Raw genomic sequence first — 23,780 nt, forward strand, 5'->3', positions numbered from 1 at the left:
TCCTCTAACTATTTACCCATAACGATGTATGCACAAAATAGCTAAAAGAGCTGCTCTTATAAATAAGAATTTTTGACTGGTTTCACCGAAGCTGCAGGTACTCAACCATCTTACACAATCAGATTTTACAGTCTTGGATTGCAGCAGAACACAAGACAGGCTGAAGGCAGAACTCCAGCCTAGAAATTACCACAATGCTTATGGCCCATCTTTGTAAAAACCAGTTACTCATGATGTAAGTCTCCGTGACTTTATTAGACTTATCATTAAGAACTGTTTAGAGGAGTTAGGGTTGGAGATTTTGGTCCCTAACAAGAAGAAATGCCAGTATAGCAGATGAAAAAGGGTTGAGAGGAATTATTTGAAAGCAGATGAGAATTACTCTAAGAAGCACAATTTTGAAGTCCAGAAACTGAAACTAAAAATAAAGCAATGTAGTCCATATGGTCGTATTTAAAGCTCTGCCAGCAGATCTATTTGAGAACCTGCTTTTCAATACTGGTAACTCATTCAACTGAATTTTACTTCAGGATTAAAGCATTCACACAAGGTCATAGCATGCAAACCAATTCTTTTTAAAAGATCTATATATATACATATTGCTGCTCTTATTTTCACAAGATTTCAAATAAACTTAAATCAAACCTCTCTGCTCACAAGAGGCTGTAGCAATTTCTATCAGCTTTGGCTTAGAACTACACAGTCCTTAGCAGTTTAAGATTTTCATCTGCAATCATAATGAAACATCCTATTTCATGTGAAACTTGAAACATGAAACTCAATCAAACTTCATCATATGCTCCTTCATGGATTTTCCTGCTTTCTTCCCTCACTACCGCAACATCCCTTGTACCCCAACTATTGTTCGGGGCGGGGGGGGGGGGGGGGGGACCAACAAAACAAACAGAGCTTGGTTTTGCCAGATTAGGGAACAGGCCAAATGTCAATCTGAAACAAAATGCTGACACACACAGCCTGATGATGGAAGTATTTATTTTGTGATGACTGTTTACGTGTTACCTCTACCATAGTGATGCTCCAGCTAGCAGAGCTCATGCTTGATGAGGTACCTGTGACACCATAAGCACAGAGCTAAGAATGAGCTCTATGCAAAAAATGTTGGGTGTAGTACTAGGGAGATATATGATTTCTGTATCCTGAGCTCAAATCTCCACTGAGTGCTTCAATTGGCTGCTATGAACACATAAGCTTGCCTGAATATACCTCTGGCTTTTCTCTATTGTGATACGCTACATGGTGTACCTCTGCCATATTAAATCTTATTATATCACTTGCTTCTGCTACTGCTGAAGCTCATTGCAACCTCAGGCTTGGGTGACCTTCAGAGGTTTGTCTCTTCACTTTTCCTGAGTCACTCTCCTGTTCCCTGAGAAAAAAGTTGTAGTGTATTGATCCACAGAAGCCATTACAAGACAGCAAAGAGACCGCTTAATGATACCTTTACTCTCTGTAGCAGAGTAATCCTCAGCTGACTGCTTAAAGTAATGTTGTTGTGCAGTTTTAAAAAGGGGTCACACAGAGCTCAGAAGTTGATTCATCTTTTTAAATACACAAATCTCGAAATAAAATAAAGCAGGGAATATTCCTGATCACATCCTGCCTGCTGGAAGAAGACAAAATTATAATGGAAAACTGGGGACTGAATTTTTCAGGCAATGGTGGTGACTAGTTGTAAGGAAAGCAAAACAGCAGAACAGTGCAGAGGGCACTTTTCTGAAGTTAATGAGAAATGTGCAGAAAAGGAAAGGTTGTAGCAAGAAATGCAACTAGCTAGTAGCATCTATGCGTTAAAACCATCCCGTACTTTAACATTTAGTTAAACTTCCCTTAAAATCTGACTACTTGAGGTCAAATTCCATTCTTGGTGAACCAGTGTGAAGTCTAGAGGAAATGGAGTTACTCTGCATTTACAATTACATAATTGGGCAAAGTTAAGGGTCATTATGGTCTCTTTAGGCTCCTCACACACTTAGCAAGTGGGGAAGGTTCCTCTTTCAATTATTTTCTGATAGGTCATTGAGAAGCAAAATCACTCCAACAGGCGATACATAGGGATCCTCATACTTAACTCTTTGCCCTGTTCTTTGGATGTAAATACGAAAAAGCAGTCAACTTCCAATAAAAGAGCAGAATATAAATGCATTCATTTTGCTGACCTGCCGAACAGCTTCCAGATTTGTCCATAGGACAAAGTCACAAAATGAAGACAAAGATGAACTGTAGGAACAGGCAAAGGAGGAGGTTGCCAGGGGTGGCAGACTAGGAGGGGTTAGCAGAGCAGACGTGGCCCTTTTGACAACTTTGTCAATGTCAGAGCCCTGAAAAGTCTGGCAGGTTGCTGCTTTTGGGGAAAAGGTTTAGGTCAGCAATACAGCTGCTGCTTCCGAGAGCTGGAGAGGGGTGACCTGTTTCTCTCAGCAGTAACAGTTGCCTTCTCCATCCCTCCCAACCCTCTGGTTGCAGCAAAGGCATCCAACTCAATTCTCCAGGACTCTTTCCTCAGATCAGTGATCCAGTCCCCTCCTCCTCCTAATCCTCAGACAACTATTATCATGGCAGAAACAGCTTGGCCCTGATTACTTTCCAGCCCCTCAATCTTTAGACAACAGATGGCTCTGGAAGTACTAAAGTGTGAAGCATTTTCATGCACCTTAAACAACTGCCTTAAGCACGCAGCATTGTCATTAGGACTGGCCAGGTGATTTAGATCTGAATATCTGAACCACTTCATCATCCAATGGTCTAAACTGACACTCGGAACCTGGCAACTCCAGGAACAGGGATGTTTGCTGAGATAATGTCAAGTCCTAGTTGTCAGAAACCTTACATTTTACAAAAAGCTTACATCCATGGCTGAGAAATTCCTAACAATAACTTTCAGGTGTAAATTTTCCTGCAGTCTGGCTAAATATGATGGACAATTAGAAAAGGTGCAGTTGGGACACTCTGTATTTGTCCATTAGCATTTGAAGAACTACAAACCGTAACTGATATATCTGTGGACATTTATGTGTTTGCAGGCACAGTTACAGGTGCAATGGTAAAACAGGGAAAACATAACAGTGTGAAAGTGAGAAAATAAAACACAAGCTGCTGGAAAGACAAGGAGAAATGGAACGGTAAAAAAAAAAAACAAACCCCAAAAAACAACTGGTAAAAGAAAAGAATACAACAAAGCACAAAATTACCACAGGGTGAGCACACTCAAGAAACGTCATCCCCAGCCAAGTACTTACAAGTAATAGGAGTAGGAATATGCATTTCTTCTAAATATTGACGGCCAGGCAGATGAACAAAATATCCAAAAGGAGAAAAAAAGAAAACCACATAATTAGATTTATAGGCACTCTAGGATTTTTTTCAATATACAAAGTATTTGTGCTGCCTCTTGTACTGAGCTACTCTTCTCCTACACTTTTTTCAGGAGCTATACATCGGTGAGCAATGGATACTGAACTGGAGACAGGAAACACAGGTTGTGTTTCCACTTCTGCTACTGACATTTGTCACCATGAATAAGTCTCCTCACCTCTGCCATGTCAGTAACATGGGTAATGAGACTTACCTTTGCCTGTGAAGTGCTTTGAGATTTTTGGAATCGAAAGAAATATGTAAGAGCTATTAATATAAATAACAATAAATAGCAAATTGACAATGCAAGAACACCACAATTTTGGAATACTTAAGACAATGAGCAAATTGTGTAATGATAAATCAAGCTTCATCAAACTCTAAAATGCAAATAGTTCATTAACAATTCAAGCATCACTACATATTTATAGATCATCACTGGGGGTATGCATTAGCTTTCTGCGTCACTGTGATTAAGCATTTTCTATTACAGTTTTTCAACAATACACTTCAGAACATTTTGATATGTTTTTGAGCAGTGCCACAAAAAGAGCCTTGGCAATCAGTTATAACTTAAGAGGTGATGTCTTCCCTTTTACAACTGGGAAAAGGCTTCTCTGAAAAGGCTGTTTCACAACAGATCTAGCACATGTTATTACAGATTTACAGCAAGGCACAAGGGAGCCTCGAAAACAGCAGCTATAGTCAAGACAGGGAAAAACAATGAAACACAAACTTCAACCTACTGCACAACTTTACAATCCCATCCTTGAAGACACTACAAATACTAGGAAGCATTTAGAAGTATAAATGCAGGGTTCAAGTGTTCACTTTTATGGTTCCTCTGAACAGAACTTTCATAAGCACACATGGAAACCAGATTCAGAGCAGTTACTCTCTGTGCACAGTTGTCCTCTTTGCTATGCACACACTGGGTAAAGGACAGCGACTTACAGATGTTCAAGTGGATTACTCTGAAATGACATGTTTTGCCTGGTGGTGGCCCTTGCTATAAACCTGAAATTCTGGCCAGATTCCTGATATATGCCAAGTTATTTGAATGACACCAATTCCAAGGTACACCTGAATGTATTTTTAACATAATGCTACTATCTCCTGAAACCCAGGAATTCTACATGCAATAGCAATGCATCAGTTAAGGTGCAGTGACTGCCACTGAGCTTCACTGTGAAATTCAAAGTTCCTCTGAATCTCTAAAAAAAGGGAAAAATCAGCAGGATGTGGAAAATGAGAGCCCACACAGCTGAACTCCCTACATCCCCAAAATTATTCCATTAAACCAACCCCTCTGATAGACCAGTGCCAGGTTTCACACAGCACTATCAACTGTAATTATTCCGTTGAACATCTTGCTGTACTTTCTGCTTTTCTCATGTCTCGACCAGCAGACATACGTGATCACACAAGACTCTTAGTTCTCATGAAAAAGCTGCATATCCTTCAAGGCTGCAGAGGAAAGCTCAGAAAGATTTATTCCATAAGGATAGAAAATAAAGGAAGACAAGTGAAAGGAGGATTACATTTTGGAATTGGACAGGCCATTTTGGCTCAAATATTCCAAAAACATGCAACCTAAAATAAGGAATTCCTAAGGAATATTTCAAAACTAACTGTCAACATTGGTCAGGGTTGCAGATCACTAAAAACATGACCTGATCCTAGAATGCATCACACAACCTGAAAACCCTGCCTGTCATCCACCTTAAATATGGACACAGAAGGGACACGGGTCACTGAATCCGCAAATATCCCTTTCTTAATTCTATCCTATAGCTTGGGTATGTTCTGCTCAAAAGGCTTTTGGGTTTTATTTAATTAGTTTAAGGTAACAACCCAAGTCCTAATCCAGAATAAGGAGCTGAATTTTCATAGAAAGAACTAATCCTAGACCCTACATAGCCCCAAATCTCCTTTTTTGCTACCAACAGCAGTTTAAAGAACTTATTTACAGTGCACCCATGACAGGCTGTCTGATCCTATTTATTCAGTCGTATACTTAAAGGGGTCAGTAGAGGCTTTGTCTGCTCAAATGCACAAGCCTGAAAAGTGTCACATTCTTCACTCCAGGGAAATGCAAGTCACGATTACACCGGAGTTAAAACTGTCTAAATGAAATCAGAACTGACCAAAATCTAATCCTTTTGGGGGGCAAAGTCACAGGGTATTTTCTCCAGAAAAGAAGTTTACAAATATCTTGTTTTTCTTGTTTCAGCTTGTTTTCACTAACTGGTCCTGTAATCTCTATTACACAAAAGTATTTAACTAATATTAAGGACAAACAAACAAGCTCCTTGGAGAATTAGCAATGTTTTGACACAATAAAAATGAGGTATTACCTAAAATGAAAACCATTAACAAAATTTGTTTCCTTCGTTTTGGGAACCCACTAGCTACATGAGTTACATGTTTGCAGCTCTAGGATCTTCACATGTAAGAGAGTCATATTTAAAACAGAAATGTATATACACACACACACACACACACACACACACACACTTTTTACATAGATATACATATACAGAAACTTTAGCAGACTTCAGGCAACCCTAGGGTTCAACTAAAACTTTTAGATAACAAATGTAAAGTCAAACCCAAATTTTCCACTGCATAAACATTCTGCCTGGCTTAATTTAGCTTCACATATCTCACTAAACCCCGTAAAACATTGGCAGCCCCCAGAAATTTACAAGCCGCTAGAGTTTTTGCAATATGGTCTATTGAAACTACGAGCAACTGGGCAACACTTGCTCATGCCTTGCATATGAAAGGCTCAGAAAAGTATGCTGATTTGGTGCATCTCACAGAAACAAAAAGCAGCTTCTGATGATCTGCCTAATCCTAATCTCAAACCAGTGTCTGCTTTCTCTTAGTGTTTCTGTCTCGTCTAATCTCTCTCCTTCCTTTGCTTTTTGCATTGGTTAACAAAATGCTTCATTCAGGAAATCCATGACTGTGCCTATTACCAATAAACTACGATGCCCCGGACCATGAACAAATGTCACTGTGATATTTTCCAGCTCCATTTGAAGAAAATGTCTCAAGTTTGTCTAATTAAATTATTTTTCTGCATTGTTGCCTTGCAAGATGACGCTGTCTTGGACACTGAGGCATTAGCCTTAGTGAACTGAAAAGGAGAACTCTTTTCAAAGTAAGGTTAATGCAAAAATTGAATGCAAGAGCTTAAGCTCCTAACGTTTCTGTTTGTAAAATAGAAAGAGAACTTAGCTGTTAAACTGTTCTCTCAGACAAGTGTGAGCTTTCAGCTGTGCTCCTCCAGAAGTTCAAATCAATCTGTGGTCCAAACCAGCCTTTCCTTTTATAAAAGCTGGTCCCACTCCACATTAGTTTACAAATGAAATGAGCCTGACAGGCTTAAGTTCATCTTCAGGGAACACTTGTGCATATGCAGCTCCAAGCCTCAATTGGACGTGACTGGTGGTGCCCATTCAAGGGAGACCCTGAACCGATGCAATCAGCAGGTTTCTCAGCGATGCTGGAGGTGTGCTACACAGACCTAGAGAGAGCAAGCCTCCAAAACCTCTTTCTGCACTGTTATAGCTTCTAAATGGGAAAAGAATTTAAAGTTGATGAGCCAGTTTATTTCTTATAATAGTGTGTATTCCAGTGGGTAACCTTGCAAATGACAGCAAACAGGCAGAGAGATACAGACTGTGGTGATTTTGGCTGTTTGCACTAAGAGAGGAATGACAAAGAGGAAAATGTAGCTTTCCAGCTCTAGAAAGAAAGAGGGGAGAATTTGTATTTCTAGTACTCCCACTCACATCCTTTCTAATTTTAATTTTGGAAAAAAGATGCCCAGGTTAACAGAGCCTATGGCAAAACCAAGTACACCAAAGTTCTGTCCATGGGACATCACACCCAAATTCACTAAACATTGCTGCTTTTGGAACCAGGCTAGTTCCACAGAGGAACATGCGCACTGTGTTAGGGGGCCAGCTCAGGTCAGCACTAGCGTGGCAAATTTTATATCAAGCAAAAAGGTCCTCAGTCTCCAGTCTCTAGAACTTGCTCTGCATTACGAGTATTTTTGATTCTGGGTTTGTCTGTGTTTCTCTGTCTACGAGATACCAACTTATATTGCAGCAGTCATGACAGCGGAACCATCAGAAGAATCAAATATTGGAAAAAGCTGGGTCATGATAGATCTCCCCATCATTTACTTACCTGAGTTAAAAATACATCAGAAAAAAAAAATTAAGCTAAAATCCATTGATTTTATATACCTGTTAACTAAACAATAATACAGTCACTAAGTTTCCTCCTGACCTCTAATAAAAGTTTGTTATATTATGCAGAAAATATATAGAGTCCATTTAAAAACAAAAGCAAAAAATCTGATAATCTAAATAAACTGTAAATTTCTACTTTTTCTTTGAAAGATTCCTACATATTGATAACTTGGCCTTTTGCTGGTTTTCCAGTTTCCAGTGGAAGACAGAAGATTAAGCAAAGATGTTGAATCATTGATATGTATCAAGATATCTCCATATCAATGCATTCATCAGAATGAGAACAATGAAGAATTCTTCCACAGTGATGGAGAAAAAAACCTACTTGCCCATAATTCTACCCCTGAGAAATTTCCTAACTGTTCTCAAATTTATACAAAAAATAGATTGGCAGCAATCACAGTGTTTAATAGCAAAAGTCCCATATTTACATTTCGAAAGACATGGTAGACTGTTTGGGAAAATGAGTTTGATGTGGAATCTGAAAATAGGAAAAAATGGCCTTTGGTGAACAAAGTAGTCAGATATTCTACCACACATATAACTGACTGAAAATAAAATGAAAACACTAATTATGGAGATTTATGGAAATTCTGACCTACGGCATGCAGATAGGGGGTTGGCACTGTTTGTGAAAATCCTGAAAACGAACCTACTCTACTGCAACAAAGATTTGACTTTTGGATTTCCTTTTTGATCAGAATCTGTTGAAGACATCTCTCACACAGGAACAACCATCACATGTTTTACTGTCTTCCTTCATTGCCACTGAAGCATTTGTAAGTGTACATCCACTGACAAACTGCCTAATCATCCAAGTTCCTCCCATCTTGTACTTTTAATTCCATATTTGAGAAAATACAGAGATTATGAATACTACCTCCTTAATATTTAAAGTATATTGCCTCATAAGAATATCCTTACCTCTCTGACTTAACTGTTGGCAGGCTACACCACAGAAAAACTGTCCTCAAATAAAGAATTTGTGGTCATCATGAAAAATCATTGTTTCTTTTCTGCCTAGCAATATACATGATTTATAATAATAATAATAATACATTATAAGACAGAAGTGCTATGAACTTTAAATAGCTTGTGAAATACACCAGTATGTTCAGATGTGGCATTGCTCTGATAGCTTTCCCTTATAAGTTTTATCTTTCAAGCTGACAATAAAAGTTTTTCTTGAAGAGCTTTTAGGAAGGTAACAGGAATGGATGAGGGCTAGTCATTAACCAAACCAGAAACCCAGCTCAATTTTTCCTGGAACCCTTTTTCTGTTTTTCACTGGACGCATATGATTTTTTTTTTTCCTGCTTATGAAGTGAAAAGCTCCCAGGGGACTGGAATCAGTGATATCTGTACTGTTTGGGCTTAACATTGAACAAAAGTGTAGTAGATGTCACCACAAAACACATACACATTTGCCCATAAAATCTGAAATGCTTACAGACAACAAAAATTGGATTAAAAATCTAGATTGCCCACACCTTCAGTTAGTTCAACAGGATTTCACAGGAGTCAGTACACATGCGATCAGTTTTGTAGAATTACATCGTTTGCAAAGGCTTCTCAAAGGACAGCTAGTCCAACCTCCTGCTTAAACCAGTTTCACTTGCAGCAAGTCCTTCAGGGCCTTGTCCAAGTCAAGTTTTTAATTTCTCCAAGGATGGAGATTCTCCACCTCCAAACCGTCTTGGTGACCCTCCTCTGGACCTGCTCTAACATATCAGTGCCTTTCTTGTACTGGGGATCCCCAAACTGGACATTATGCCCAGAGCAATCTCACCAATGGCAGACAGAAGGGAATAATCACTTGCCTCAACCTTCTGGCTACACTCTTGCTAACACCGCCCAGGATGCAGCTGACCTTCTTTGCTGCAAAGGCACATTGCTGACTTATGTTCAACTTGTCCACCAAGACCTCCAGGGCCTTTTCTGCAAACCCGCCTGTATTGTTGCATGGGGTTACTCCACCCCAGATGCAGGACTTTGCCTTTGCTAAACTTCACGAGGATCCCATCAGCCCATTTCTCCAGCCTCTCAAAGTCCTTCTGAATAGCAGCCCTGCACTCCAGCATCTGTAGCATAGTTATTCCATTTGCATATGTGCTCTGAGTCAAGATAGGGGAGATCATATCTAGATTTAACTGCTGCTCTTATTTTCAGGAAATGCCTGACTGTCGTAGTAGAGATAAGAGATCTCAAAGGAACAGAACTTTGCTTTGAAAAGCTGCACTCCCTGCAACAGCCCAAGTAAAATCATCAAGGCTCTCACATGTAATGCCACCTGTACCCTAGACAAGGGGCTGCCAGGGTACCTAGCTCCTGTTTCATTTAGAATCAAATTACTGTTGAAAAGTAGAGCTCACTTCAGAAACATGACTGGTAAAAATATATACATAATACATCCTTTTCTCAAGAAAATCTCTTGCCTAAGTGGTTTTCTGAATCAGTATATTACACTGTAAATGTGGAGCTCTTCAAACAGTAGCAACCACAATAGTCCACTTCAAAGTATAAGTGCAAATGGTCCAAAGAAAATCACACAAAATGAACTGTTTGAACAAATTTCATTACCATACATGATTTTTCGAAGTTTCATTCCCCTGTAAACCAAAGCTAACTCTTGGAAAGATTCTAACCCTCAGCAAGTTGTAATATTCCAGCTGAACACTGGTTGCAAAGAAATTGCTGTGTGAAAATATGTCTCATCAAGACTCACTTGGAAACAAGATCCTTGATCACATTATTTTAAGACATTATTTTTCTTGACTGTTAAGAAAGAATTCTTGTCTTCTATTAGGCTACCTGCACAGGCTTACATGCCCACTTCCATTGCCTCATTATTGCTTTGTACTTCTCCATGCTTTTTCATGAGCTATCCCTTCTCCTTATCAATTAATTATCATTAACTCTTTGCAGTCACAAGCATTCTTTTGTTGCTGATATAGCATCTGCCACAGCAGGCATCTCTTCTGGGACTAAAACTTCTTAGTGGTAGCATTACATAAATAGGTACTAACTGCTGCCCTCTGTAACACAAACAGAATGTGTTATCTCTACCAGTTCTTTTTGAAGTAACAACACTCTAGCCAGAATGTCCAAGATGGAAGCAAAGCAGAAACTTACCTTCTCTTGATGGTAAGCATTGCTCCCAAGAGGATAATAACAAACATCAGAAGACCAGCTATAACTCCGGCCATTTTCACCGTGCTGTCAACTTGTTTTTCTGGTTCCACTGCATTGGAATTCTGGGTGGAAGCTCCTTAAAAGATGGAGGGAGAGGAAGGAGGAGATAAAAAGAGAATTTGTAGAAAAATCGTGCAATGATCCACTTTAAATATTCATTTGAAAGCCTAACAACATACTTGCAATCAACTTGCAACAGACAATTGTCCATCTAACCAAATCTACCTTTAATAAGGGCTAATAACAGATAACTCAGAAAAGTAATAGGATGTAAAATCCCAGTGCAACTGACTCTAATATTTTACCATATTATACTGTAACTTACTCTTTTGAAGCACTCAGCATATATCCAGAAGCAGGAGAATTAATAGCGGTTACAATTTTGATCTCAAATAGCTTAAGTGGAGGTGCAATCCTTACTCATCGAAATAACAAATGTAAAAGTTTGCAGTAACATATCGCATAACACTACTTGCAGAAACTTTTTTTCTTCTAAAATCAGAACAGATTTGTATTTCTCACTATACTGGCTTTTGTAAACATACGGTTACAATTATGCACGTAACAGGCACTAATCCAACACACGGAGCACCCCCCCCCCCCCCCCATCATCTAATGTATTCCATGCATGAGTTCTTCGGCAGCCCAGGCAAGACAACATAATTTCTGTTTGAAATTTTTGGGGTTTTAAGAGTAAAGCCTACACATCTAAAAATAAAACATATTTAGGAACATTATTTGCACAGCATTTCTTCTTTTACTTCCTTGTTATGATCTGACTTTAAGGGTCTTTTGCCCCTGCAATAACTGAGGACCTTGCAGAATACTGCCCTCTCCCCTCTTGCTGGGACTACTTGTATGGTGCTTATTATCTGCCTTAGCTCTGCTGACTTCACTACTTGCTGCACAGAATTTTTCCAGATATAGCTTAAACCACTGAGCTTGCTTTAGAAAGCCCCACAAGATCTGAGTCGTGGCTACTCTAAAGACTAAATAAGCCTATCTTTATTATAGTCCTGATATACTTAACTACTCCTAAAAATATCACCATTGCATTTGATGAAGTTAAATGAATTCATGTTACATGAGATCACAATCTTATCTTGGGCTTCACCTTTGCTGTTGGAGTCAGCCAAGTCTTCCTCTACAGCTTAAACACAGTAGAAAAAGGGAACGAAAGGTGAAAACAGAGTGCTGTCATCAGAAGAGCATAATGTTTTGCTCTTTTAACAACTCTGTGTTGCTGACCTTCAGGAAAAGCTGAATCGCTTCTGTTCATGAAGTCAGTTGCTTGGGGAGATAATATTCAAATGAGTCCATATGTTGGTAAGCCTCACTGGGATATTCTTTTTTGCCCATTTGCCACATGGTAAACTGTATATGCTTTAAAAGATCTCTGTCTGCAAGGATGAGTCCCAATGGTTACCATGATCAAATCATGTAACTGAATATAGGGCTGATATGTTCTGAATAGGGCCTAGCTGATAGACTTCCAGGGATGAGGATCTGATCTGCAGTAAAGTGTTATATTCTTCTCTCATCATATCTTGAAGAGTACATATAGAACAATGACACAATAAATACAAAACAAGAAAACTCACCACATGCAGTGATAAAAGTATGATTTCACTTTTCCTACAGCTAAGCTGTTAATCTAGTTTGCCACAGCAAAACACAATATTTACCAAGCAAAACTGCTGGCTGTTTGAAACACACATGTAATTTTCAGCTTTTTGTCCGCGACAATTCTACTGCTCTGCTGCGTCCACCAATTTTCCCATTCAGTTAAGAGTTCACTGGTAACTTGTGCTCACATGTCTGAAATGCATTACTGGGACTCCCAAGTGTGAAAATAAAATAACATATCAGTTGCATATTACCATATTTATTTGACAACATCTTGTCCAATCTTAGAGCAAATCTGTCCAAGATGTGAGCTATATACCATCATAGAGGCAATCCTGACACTGTCACACAACAAAGTAAATGATAAAGGTACAATTTTTCCCTGAAAATGGCTAAAACTCTATTTGTTTGAAGTGAAAATCAGAAGTACTCCAAATTATCCTTCACTTGAGTTGCAGTTACTCCTATGACCCTAAATAATAGGTGTTGGAGAATGGTTTTCTACCAAAACCAGCACAGTCAGACCCCTCTCATTTTTGTACCATCTGAATACCCTCATGAATTGTGAGCCACGTTTTAAAAAACTTAAGAATGTGCTGTCAACTCCATCCTCTAAACCACTAAATTGGTTTGATTTTGCCAGGCTGTTACTTGTTACTACAGGCAATGTGTGGTCAGTGTATTTTTATTTGATATTTCTCATCCCATTGTAGACTACTGCAGTTCTAGAAAGAGAATAAAGACTTCTTATCCATCCTGACACCTACACACTGTGATGACTGATTCACTCGAATCTTCTGTGTAACTCTTTCTATCTATCTTGGCAAAGGCCAACAATTCCTTTAGGCTACTAGTCCAACTATTTGTAAGTTGTCTCAGCTAGTAGTGCCTAGGAATTGATATGACAGTATTGGTAAATTCCTGGGTCTTGGATTCTTAAAGCTTTGCAATGAAACATTACCACAAAAGCCCTTTGTTCTTCTGCCATTCTGGCATATTTTCCTTGTAGATGCCTAAATCTACTATGGTCGCTTGTACTCCCACCTGCACCACCACCAGCTGTAGGTAAGGAGAACATTTCTGTTCTGGCAGAAGGAGGTCTGTGAGCTGTTACTATACTTGCAGAAGATGACTACTGCTGCTCCTGACAGTAATACTTCTTTAGAATTCAGTTTTACTCCTCTCCTTTACTGGCATGCAGGCAGATCTGAAATCCTCTGAGCACAGAAGCCCATAAAAACTGCTCAGATGGCCATTATCATACAAATGTCTTAGAATCATAGAATCATGGAATCATTTAGGTTGGAAAAGACCTTTAAGATCATTGAGTCCAACCAGTCCAGACCATCTTTAATTACACTTGGAAAGTTCTGCACTACTGTACTTGGGGGGCCACCTTTTTCTTTCTGAAAAACAATGTTTATATACTGCTGACATTAAAAGGGAAAGAAAATAAACTATAACCATATTTTCTAGTGGTTACTTCCACCCCATTTCCTGGAGTAAATTGTTCCTCATAACTGAAGCTGTATACTGGAATGATAGGACACAGAACAGGTCACCACTGTTATTGCTGTGTGTATTTCAGTGGCACCCAGAGCCCCTGCTAAGGCCAGGACCCCATTACACTGTACTAACATGAAGTAGGACAATTTTATGCCCTAAGCTTACTTTCTTAATAAGGAAGGCAAATGATAGAAGACAGTGCCAGAGAAGCGAAGACTCTAGGTCCCTTGACTCCCTATCTGTGCATTATCTACTAGACCAGGCTGCTACTTTCAGAGATACACATTTATGTGCTGTACAAAATGCACTGTCCCAGAAGCTTGACCAGTGGTATGGATTTGACTTGCACAGGCATCAGCATTCACCCAGCGCTCCGTTTTACATTCATAGCTATCTCAAGATTTTAGTCCATTCCTACCAACCTAATTTACTTTGTTTCTTCAACCCCTTTCAAAATTCCTACAGATCCAGCATCTTGCAACAAGACAGAACACATTACAAGCAGCACATTTCATGGGAGATACTGTTCTGGTGACACTGCAGAGATGCAATGAGAGCAGAGCAGGGGCAAATGGGTTCTTCCCTAGAGTTGTCCACCTCATCAGCCCACAAGAAGTCAGGTTTATGGATCATCAAGCACTGAGGGTTTAATTAAGGTTTTGATTAAGGTCTAATCCAGCTATCCTGCTGTGGCTTCATAGATACTTAAATCCCAGACTGGTTCAGTAAGGTGCAGCTACTGGAAGCGTGGTTTCTTATTGTGCCAGCTCCTTGTGGCTTTAAACCTTTTCAATTCCCCCTTGCTTCAGATTATGGTTAAAGCTGGCCCTGCAGGGGCTGATAACTTAAGGACAAGAATTTTGAAATTAAAAATTAATTTTGGTATAGAGGGCTGCCATTTGTACTCCAGAGTTAAATCTTCCAGAACACTTCTTCAGCTGAAAGTGTTTCTGTTTAGCTACTTTGAGCTGGAAGATGGTTTGCAAGTGATTCCAACAGCCTATACTCAAGTTTTTGCCAGTCATAACTAAAGAGGAGAACATTCTCAAAATGCTAAGAAAGTGAAAAATAATCCACTTACCAGCGAGCATTCATATGTAGTGCTATACACTCCTAGAGCAATATTCATATGTACTTTAAATCCTCTTAATGCTCATGCAAGGTAAGTAATAAATTATGTTATTTACTTTATAGATCTGGAAAGATTAAGGATATGCCTTTGGCATCACAGGTACCCAACAGCACAGCTGAGGACTGACATTTCTGGACTGACACCCTGTGACAATTCCATCAGACCATGCAACCTCTCACAGTTGGAGACGGGAGGGACGAAGGGAGAAACAGCAACGGCAGCTAAGTAAAAGATACCATGGCAATCTTTCACCCAGCAATTTGTGCACAGATATATTATTTGAAAACAATAAGCCACCAGATATGAAGTGACCTTCTCTGTGGAGGCGACACGCTGAAGAACATCCAGGGAAGAATTATTACTGAGTGCATGTAGCTAAGCAGGACTGATAATACATGCTTTTTCTATAAAACCTATTTCACAAACTGTAATTTGAAACGTTCTTTATTTAAAGCAGCAATTACAATATTGCATTAAAAAAATGTAACTGACAGGAAAAAGAATTCAAAAGTGCCATAGACAGGAGGAAAAGACAGGTATTTATGTGAGATTTCCAACCGGCAAGGCATAAAGAGCAAAGTCCTGCAATGGAAGTGGTACCACAATCATCAGTAGCTGTGTCACTGCATAGGAGAAAGAAGCATCTGATACCACAACAGGCGGAGAAGAGAAAGCAAACAAAATGGCTCTAAGGACAGCTGGGTCAAATACCCGGGGGCAAGAAAAAGGCAGTGCAAGTGTAAATGAGGGAGGGACAAAATGAGAGAAGCAACACAAGTAATGGGAGGTTCAGCCACAGCCAGATGACAGGAAAGACCCAGAAAGGGGCCAAGTCAGGCTGGCAAAGACTAGGTTTGGTTTCAAATTTGTAACACCCGAGAATACAACTTCTTCAGAGAGAAAGTCACTCTTGAAACAAAAACCAATCAGAAAAATTACTTCAAAATATTATTTAACTCAGAAAAATTAAAGAAGAATAATGGGTTCAAAGTCATTATGAGTTAAAATGAGCTGCTCAATCAGAGTAATTTCTTTGTAGCACATAATGGCCAGGCAGCATGCTGAATGTAAAATTTCCTAATAGACCTAGAGGCTTATTTTCAAAAGACAGTTATTCTCAAATCACTTGTAAACATGATTTCCTTTTCTTTTTTTTTTTTTTATGGTGCTTTCTATGCGAGTGGCCTACAAATGATTAAAACATCTCTGCATGTAGCAATGTTTTCCCTTACGTTTTCAGATCCTGATTATATCTATACCTCTGAAACATAGTCTCCAATACACAAACACAAGGGCAGACAGGTACCTCTAAGAATGATAACTTTAAGATAAAGGTGGAAGGGCACTGTTTTACATCTTGATCCAGAATACCTGTTAGCCAGCACTGCCCAGCAACAGCCCTCTGCGTAAGCTGGCCACGTTCATGGGCTGTGGAAGACAGACTAGTTTGCAACCTTCAGCAGTGTATACCAGAGCACTGGGACTAAAAAAAGCTATGCATGATGCTGGTGCTTCTGCATATCATAAGCCAACAAAGTGAAACAGCTCATCAAATCTGAAAGACAGATTCCACTTTGGCCATTTCTTTGTTGTAATCCATTAAAAAAAAAATAATACCACCAACAGTATCACTATACATAACGTCACTATACCAATTTTCCACCTCCAGTTATTAAAGACTGCAAACAGCACAGGCTTAAGACTACAATGAGACATTCTCATTTCTTTAAAAAAGCTCAAAAGGAATGGAAAGAATGATGAGCGCCAAAAGCTTTCAACCATATTCTAAGTGGAGAGAGCAGCAAAACAAAGCAGTCCTGAAGAGAAAGAACAACCAGAATTTATATGAGGGATTATGAGGCATACAGGTTGAATCTGTAGGAGGATGAGGGTAAACACACAGTGAGGAATCAAGATTAGCATTACTAAACTGAATGAGAATTAAAAAATAGCAGTAAGAGAATAATTGATTCTGGAGATTCCAGGCAAATCCACCACAAAGGCTTTTCTTTTCTCCTCCTGTTTTTCTTCCTCTCTCTTCAGAACAGAAGCACTTAATTTGTGCTAAAGGCAGATATATGACCCCCAAGAATGAGAAAGGTTATTACATTTACTTGAAGGAAGAGCTCAGATAAAGAGCAGCTGTTGTGATGCCTACAAGTGATGCGATGGTTCAGAGGGTGATAGCACGTTTCCATTCTAAGTCTCCACTTTTGCAGAGCTACTTAGAAACTAGCTTGAAATTATAAAAACGGAAAACAAGTAAAATTCCCATTATCACAAGTACAAATTTACAGATGTGATAATTTCTGTATGGTCTTAAACAGACACAGGGAGACCAATATTTTGACTAATATGGGCAAAAACTTTAGAGTGCATGACAATGCTATGGATGTATAATAGACTCTTCACACCCTACAAACAAAAACTAATTAACCTTTGCACCAGCCAGTCCCCTCTAAGCAGTTACTCTGCTCTTATCATGGTTATCATTAAAAATCACAGCCACACCAGCTACAGAAATTAAAAAAACAGTGAGCAAAGCCCAGGGGTCAGTATAAAATGAATACTGAAATCAGGCCATCTTTCGAGCCTGGCTGGCCAAAGGCACTTTAAGTACCATGGTGGCCTACAAAAACCATGCCCGATAAGACTTTACCCTCGAGCTGACTCAGCAGCATGCAAAGGAGGATACCATTTTACAGTAAAAAGGAAGTCATGTGGCCAATGCATTAGGAAGTCTGTGTATACACGCTCTACGTGTGCTGCATAAAATACTGGGAAACTTTCTGTACTTTGCCAAGTTGAAGCAGCACTTTCAGGCATGTCTTGAATGAAGATTTTTCTTTTCCTCTACAGTGGTATTAGGAAACAGTCTCTTTCACACCTACCTCTCTTGTGACATTGTCACATATCCTAATGCTACCATATAGTTTTTTAAATGTCCAGTTCCTGGAAGAAACTGAGAAGCTAATGCATTAATAATAACCCTGTTTCTGAATATTGGCTCATTGAAAAAAATCTATTTAAGGAAACAGAGGCATAATGTATTTGTAATAGCCTTGGGTTTGTCATGCCTTTGGAAGTGCTATTTAAGGACACTGACAATGATAATCTGTTTATGAAAAACTTTTACAGTGATCCACAGTACCTGACCAGTGGCTGACACACCTTAGAAAGCATCTCCAGATATCAGGAAATGGAGAAGAAATACTGACTACCCAAATAAGTTGGTGTAAGCGTATGAAGGTTAGGAACATGCAACACTGCTGTCCTCTAAAATGTAACAGCCCTCCTCCTGCTTCTCCACCTGTGACTGCCCCATCTCTCAGCCCCTGTGCAGAAGGCTTCAGGGGACATTCAGACAGTTCTACCTGCAAACCTTCAAGCAGAAGAGAGGGGGAAAAAAACCAACTCTGAATTTCACAAGTAAGTCATCATGCATTGCTCCTTGTGTTAAAACTAAACAAACCAAATCAAATCCTTTCTGATTTGACCTTCACTTCTGGCTTTAATGTCCAACTACTGCCTCTGTTTTTTAATTCCCCTCCTTTGCCTGACTACTGGTTCATCTGCAAGCAAAGGTGACTGCACAACCTACCAGCCACAGCCATGACACATGGCCAACAGTATCCTTTCACACCAGGCAGGTGTTGTAAGGGGACAGCAGCCCACATAGCACTCCAGGTAAATCCATACCTGCTTTGATTCCAGGAGGACTTGGCTCACACAGCGATAACCGATTTTATTCTGCTTTTTCTAAAGACCCTTCTTTTCTGAAGTGACCCAGTGTATCCCAGCAGTGGATGCTTTTAATTACAGAGGTGGTATTTTCAGTCTGCTGTTGCTAATCTATCCCAAATTTTACCTTTAACCCTGTGCCTCTCCCAGTCTCTCCCCTCCCACTGTTTATTTTAATTGGGGAGCCCAAGATTAGGGTCTGTCAGCACAGCAGAGCTTTAGAGTAGAAAATGTTCTCTAGAAACTGGGCTGAGGCTATCAAACTCAGTTCACTGTGGCCTCATCCAGTTTTGGACCAGGTTCTTCATGAATTCAAAGTTGGTTCCTTAGCTCCCTGGGTTAAGGAAGCCCCTAAAGTCAACATTTTAAATCCCTCTTATTAAGTCTTGATACCAAATTTGGTGAAAATAAAGATGCTCACTGGGTTAAGTGGGCATCCACATGCCAGGAAGTTTGAGTCGTCTTCTCAGTGGGGAATATTTTTCAGTAAGAGCAATGTGTGTCTGCTGTTAACAATTAATTATGGTGATACACAAACTTGTGCTAAAAAATAACTTTTAGAAGGCAGAGATCTGTTCAGGGGAAGAGAAGAAAAAACCCCAAACCAACGTTTTCATGCATTCAACTTAAAAAGTGTGATAAAATCCTCTGAAATAAATAGCACAAAACAGAATAAACCTGTCAAAGGAATAACATTCCAGTGTATCAGAAGACAAAATGCAATAACAAACAGATTTGAAGTGGGATTAGATCTGTTTAAAAATTACATTATCTGTCTACAAAACCAGAATATATTTCAGAAAACAACAGAGACCTCTTAAATGAATTTGAGGGAGCAAGACCTATTAAATGAACAGTTTTCACATGCAGCAAAACCGTGTGTGAACAGTAGGAATTTTTTTCCTCCTCATTTTCAATTGTTTTTTGGCAGTCTCACCCCCATGATTTCACTGGTCACCTTTTGGACCCAGGTTCATTTCTGAGGTCTCGAGACTGTTAAGCACTCATCTCCCAGGAAGTTCCTTTCTTCAGTGCTGATGCACTACAAAAAAGCAGGACCATTTCTCTCAATCTTAAAGGGATTTGAACTTCACAGTAATCCCAGTACCTTTTTGCCCCAGCATCATTACAGCTGCCCTGATGTGTAGTTGAAATAATTCTTGGCTGAGGAAGTCATAGATACATAGGAATATAACCATGCAGCATTGGGAGAGGAACATACCTACAAAAATTAAATTCATCCTGAAACTGAGAAACCATTCCTCCTTTCCCCTCCCTTTCATATTAACCACATGTAACTCTCTCACATCCTAGTAAGTCATTCTATGCACATCAGGCTAAAGTAGAAGAAATTATTTCCACAAGCTGATAGGATTTCCTCTCTATATTTAAATTTTCTGGAGTGAAATGATGGTACTGGTCCCAGCATTGTACACAATGAGGCAAGTTTATGACACACAGACCTTCAAGTTTGTTCTGATGGAAACTGCAAAGCCCTTGAGAAGTTCTGAACCTCCCTGCTAGTGACCTGTGAATGACTTTACACAGTGCTACTGAGGCTCGATTCTGCAATGTCTCTGAACCCAGCAGAAGCTTCTATACAGAGGGCTGACAGAATCTAGTTTTCATTTTTGTGTCATCATTTCTCCAACAGCAGGACTCAGCTGTCTAAGAGCTAGTGTAACAATCAGCCCCAGAAAATGCCGTAGCTACTTTAATTAAAAAATGCAAGGTCATCTCCATGCATGCTCAGGGAGATATTGAGTCTCTGCAGAGGGCCAGCAAGGGATCCATGGGGCTCTTCTGTCATGCTCAAGTGCTCCTATGAAGATTTAAGTGGTGTTTGGACCTCCAGATGACCCTCTGCACAGGTGTATATTCACTTCGGTGCACAAGGAGTGCCCTGTAAGGAGTGCCTCCTTTAAACTGTAGTTAGAATAATCATAAAAGTATTTTCCCATGCACACCAAGTATGAAACAATAGTCATGAAGCTGCTCAGAATTCTGGAAGTTTGAACAGTTTTCCTTTTCCTGAACTGATAATCACCTGGACTTAAGAGGCCGGGAGGGTTTCGCGTGGTCACCTGTTGCCTACCTATTACTGCTAAGAACAAGCAAAATCATTCCCAGGCAGCATGCACAGGAAAAAAGGAAAAAAAATAAAAATGTACCTCATAATGATTATTAAAGTTCCATTCTTTCATTTGCAAGAACTCACATTTTAAAGAAAGAAGAAATGAGTATCAAGAGATAAGGAACCATTAATGAGCCCTCTGCCTTGGTTTCAATTACACTGTGAAATTAATTTAATGCACTTTAAAAATACAAGAGGTAATCGCTCTCTCTTGGTAAGAGGTTGCAATTTTCTCTAATAAAGTGTCAATATAAATATGTTGCTTTAAGACAGGGAGAACAAGTCAGTTAATTCAGAAAGAATGGGACATATTAAAACAAATGCTATCAAGGAAACCAAATGGCAAAACTAATAAATAAACTGGCTGAATGAAAATTGTATGGCAGAGAGCTGGTAAATTGGGGTTTAATTAGAAACTTATTTTTAAAGAGTCTTTTATGTTAATGATATGCATCCAAGTGACTAATGCTGTGAAAGACAACATTACTCCAGTAATTTAAAAAAAGAGGAGTAGCCCATGTGAGGACAGGTGTTTATGGCTGGAAGTGGCAAGAAATCTGAGACCAATGAATCTGAAAATAAGTACTCACATAGATACAAAAGGTTAATAATACTTGTGGATTTAAAACATGCTGGCAGTATGTGAAATGGCTACACAGACTGGACAAATGCAGAGAGCTTTCTGATGGATTGCCAGATGTCACCACAGCAAAAGCTGATGATGAGTCCCTGCCGCCTGCCCCTTCCACCAGCATCAGCCAACTCTTGTGCTGAGACACTGGATGGAAGGAAATGAGCTCAACATATGTGCTTGCCCACTTGGGTATCTACTAGCTCTGCTTTGGAGGATGCACTGCTGGTGTCATGGCCTAGTGCTCTGAACTGCTGACATCCCACCCACCCTTCCCACCCCCCCCGCCATCTAATAAACCAATACACAAAAATTTGAGAGATCTTTCTTGCGATCACAAGAATCAAGTTCATCTAAACAGGAGCAGCACACAGAAAACCATGCAGAAGAGTGCACCACCAGAGAGATGGGAAGCAGCTCCTGCGTAGAGCTGAACTGAAAAGGGGTTGAACTAAACAGTCTATTTCTTGCTAAAAGGGGGGGAGAGAAAACTGGGAAATCTCCAAAACTCTCTTTAATGGACTAAAACACTTTTAAAAGAGTTGTCTACTTTCATTTTCTTGGGTTTGAGGCAATGGGATGTACAAAGAAAATTGCCTCCCAGCCTGCTGAAATAGCGACAGTAGAACAGCCTCATGTGTCTCTCAAGTAATTAAAGCTACTCAGCTTCTGAACAGGTGCCTTGCAGCAACACCCAAGATGTGTTACAATCCCCCAGTAACACACTGCCTAACACATTTTATTGCTCAATTACTCCCACACTCACACTTAGTGCCCTTGTTAATCCAGTACTTCAAGAGAATACTTGCCTTGCTTAAACATGTCTTGGTTCTAATCGTCCTGTCATTGGTGTAAATCAGAACTCATTTCACTAACATTCATGGAGCTACTGTAGTGTCAAATGTCTAGGAATGGAAAAATTAGGCCTATATCCCAAAATGAACGTTTAGTCTGGCACCAGTAGTATCTATTTATTTTCTTGCGTCAAAACAAAATATGCTTTTTCTCTGGTACCAACTCAAAGCAGAGCTTTTAAGCTGTCAATGCTGAGATTAGCCCTGACTCCAAAAAAGGTTTTTTTTCCTGACTCTCACCAAAGACACCACAGCAGTATCTTTGCTAGCAGCTCTGATGATTTCGTTCAAGGCAGACTACAGGTTCACTCATTCTACCCTCAGAAAGACAACAATGCAAATAAAGGCAAATACAGGGCAATGCCATTAAAGATAATAAAATGAGTAGACAGAAGACAGCACAGACACAGTAGGTCATCTAGAACAACCCAGCTATCAGCCTTTGATCAGGTCACAATGTAATTACAGTTTTGTGAGTGTCTCTGTCCATTGCTGCACAGCAGAGAGGGCAGATATAACACCTCTCTTCAGGGGTTGGGATGTGGAGTGTCTGAGTCCTTCTATTCATTTGGAGTTAACGTATGGTGGGAATTCAGCCTCATGACATATGGAAATCTGAAACTATGGGAAAGCTCCAAACCACAGAACCACATTGTTCAGCTATTGCTCAGCTGCTCATACTTCACAGGTGCCAGCAATGGAAGATACTGTTACGTTATCAAGACTACAAATTCACTTGTGATGCTACCTAGCTTGTAAGCTGCAGGCAATACTGTACCTCTGAAGAGCTAAAATTGCATGAAATTAGCCACAGCTGTGCATACTCCAGTGTCCTTGCTAACAGTCAGGCACTGAGAAATACAACATTGCAATTCACAGAGTGGGGACGAGAAAAAAAAGGGGGGGGAATTTCCACACTCCACATATAGAAATAAGATATCTGCCTATAAGTCAAAAGTGACATCCATTGAGACAGTGAAAAGAAACACTAGAACTACCATTATTTCTTGTCCTTTTCCATTCATGTCAATCAAGAAAAATCCAAAAGTATAAGTTCACCAAAAAACAATGGCTCTAGGCATCCCTAGGCTCTACCTATCTCTTCTATATCTCTTATCAAATTAATATTAGTAAAAGATCCTTTTTTTAAAAAGAGACAACATTCAGAAACAACAGAATGAGAGTAGCTTATTGACTCTTCCTGGTGACCTAACAGGTTAATGAAAATTAAATCATTTTGCAAAAGTCAACTCAAGGCCAAACACTTACGTGACACTTTTCTGAAGTACCCAAATTAGACAGTGCAAATCAAAAGGTCATG

General features: G+C 39.6%; 1 protein-coding gene across 14 annotated transcripts in view; it reads right to left on the minus strand.

Annotated features, from left to right (window-relative positions):
- The window catches only part of PTPRT (protein tyrosine phosphatase receptor type T), a 507,468-nt gene that overhangs the window by 67,363 nt on the left and 416,325 nt on the right, over positions 1 to 23,780 (minus strand). For 7 of the 14 annotated variants that reach the window (XM_030008893.1, XM_030008885.1, XM_030008891.1 and 4 more), the window contains exons 14-15: positions 10,776 to 10,911; positions 3,258 to 3,323 (exon numbers count right to left, since the gene is read on the minus strand). In XM_030008893.1, coding sequence (XP_029864753.1) covers positions 3,258 to 3,323; positions 10,776 to 10,911 — 202 coding nt within the window. Of the gene's footprint in view, positions 1 to 3,257; positions 3,324 to 10,775; positions 10,912 to 20,887; positions 20,945 to 23,780 lie in introns of all 14 variants that reach the window. The other 7 variants (XM_030008894.1, XM_030008890.1, XM_030008887.1 and 4 more) reach the window with 3 other exon arrangements.

The sequence above is a fragment of the Aquila chrysaetos genome, chromosome 3 (genome assembly GCF_900496995.4).
Source record: "Aquila chrysaetos chrysaetos chromosome 3, bAquChr1.4, whole genome shotgun sequence".
In the NCBI taxonomy this organism is placed as follows: Eukaryota; Metazoa; Chordata; class Aves; order Accipitriformes; family Accipitridae; genus Aquila; species Aquila chrysaetos.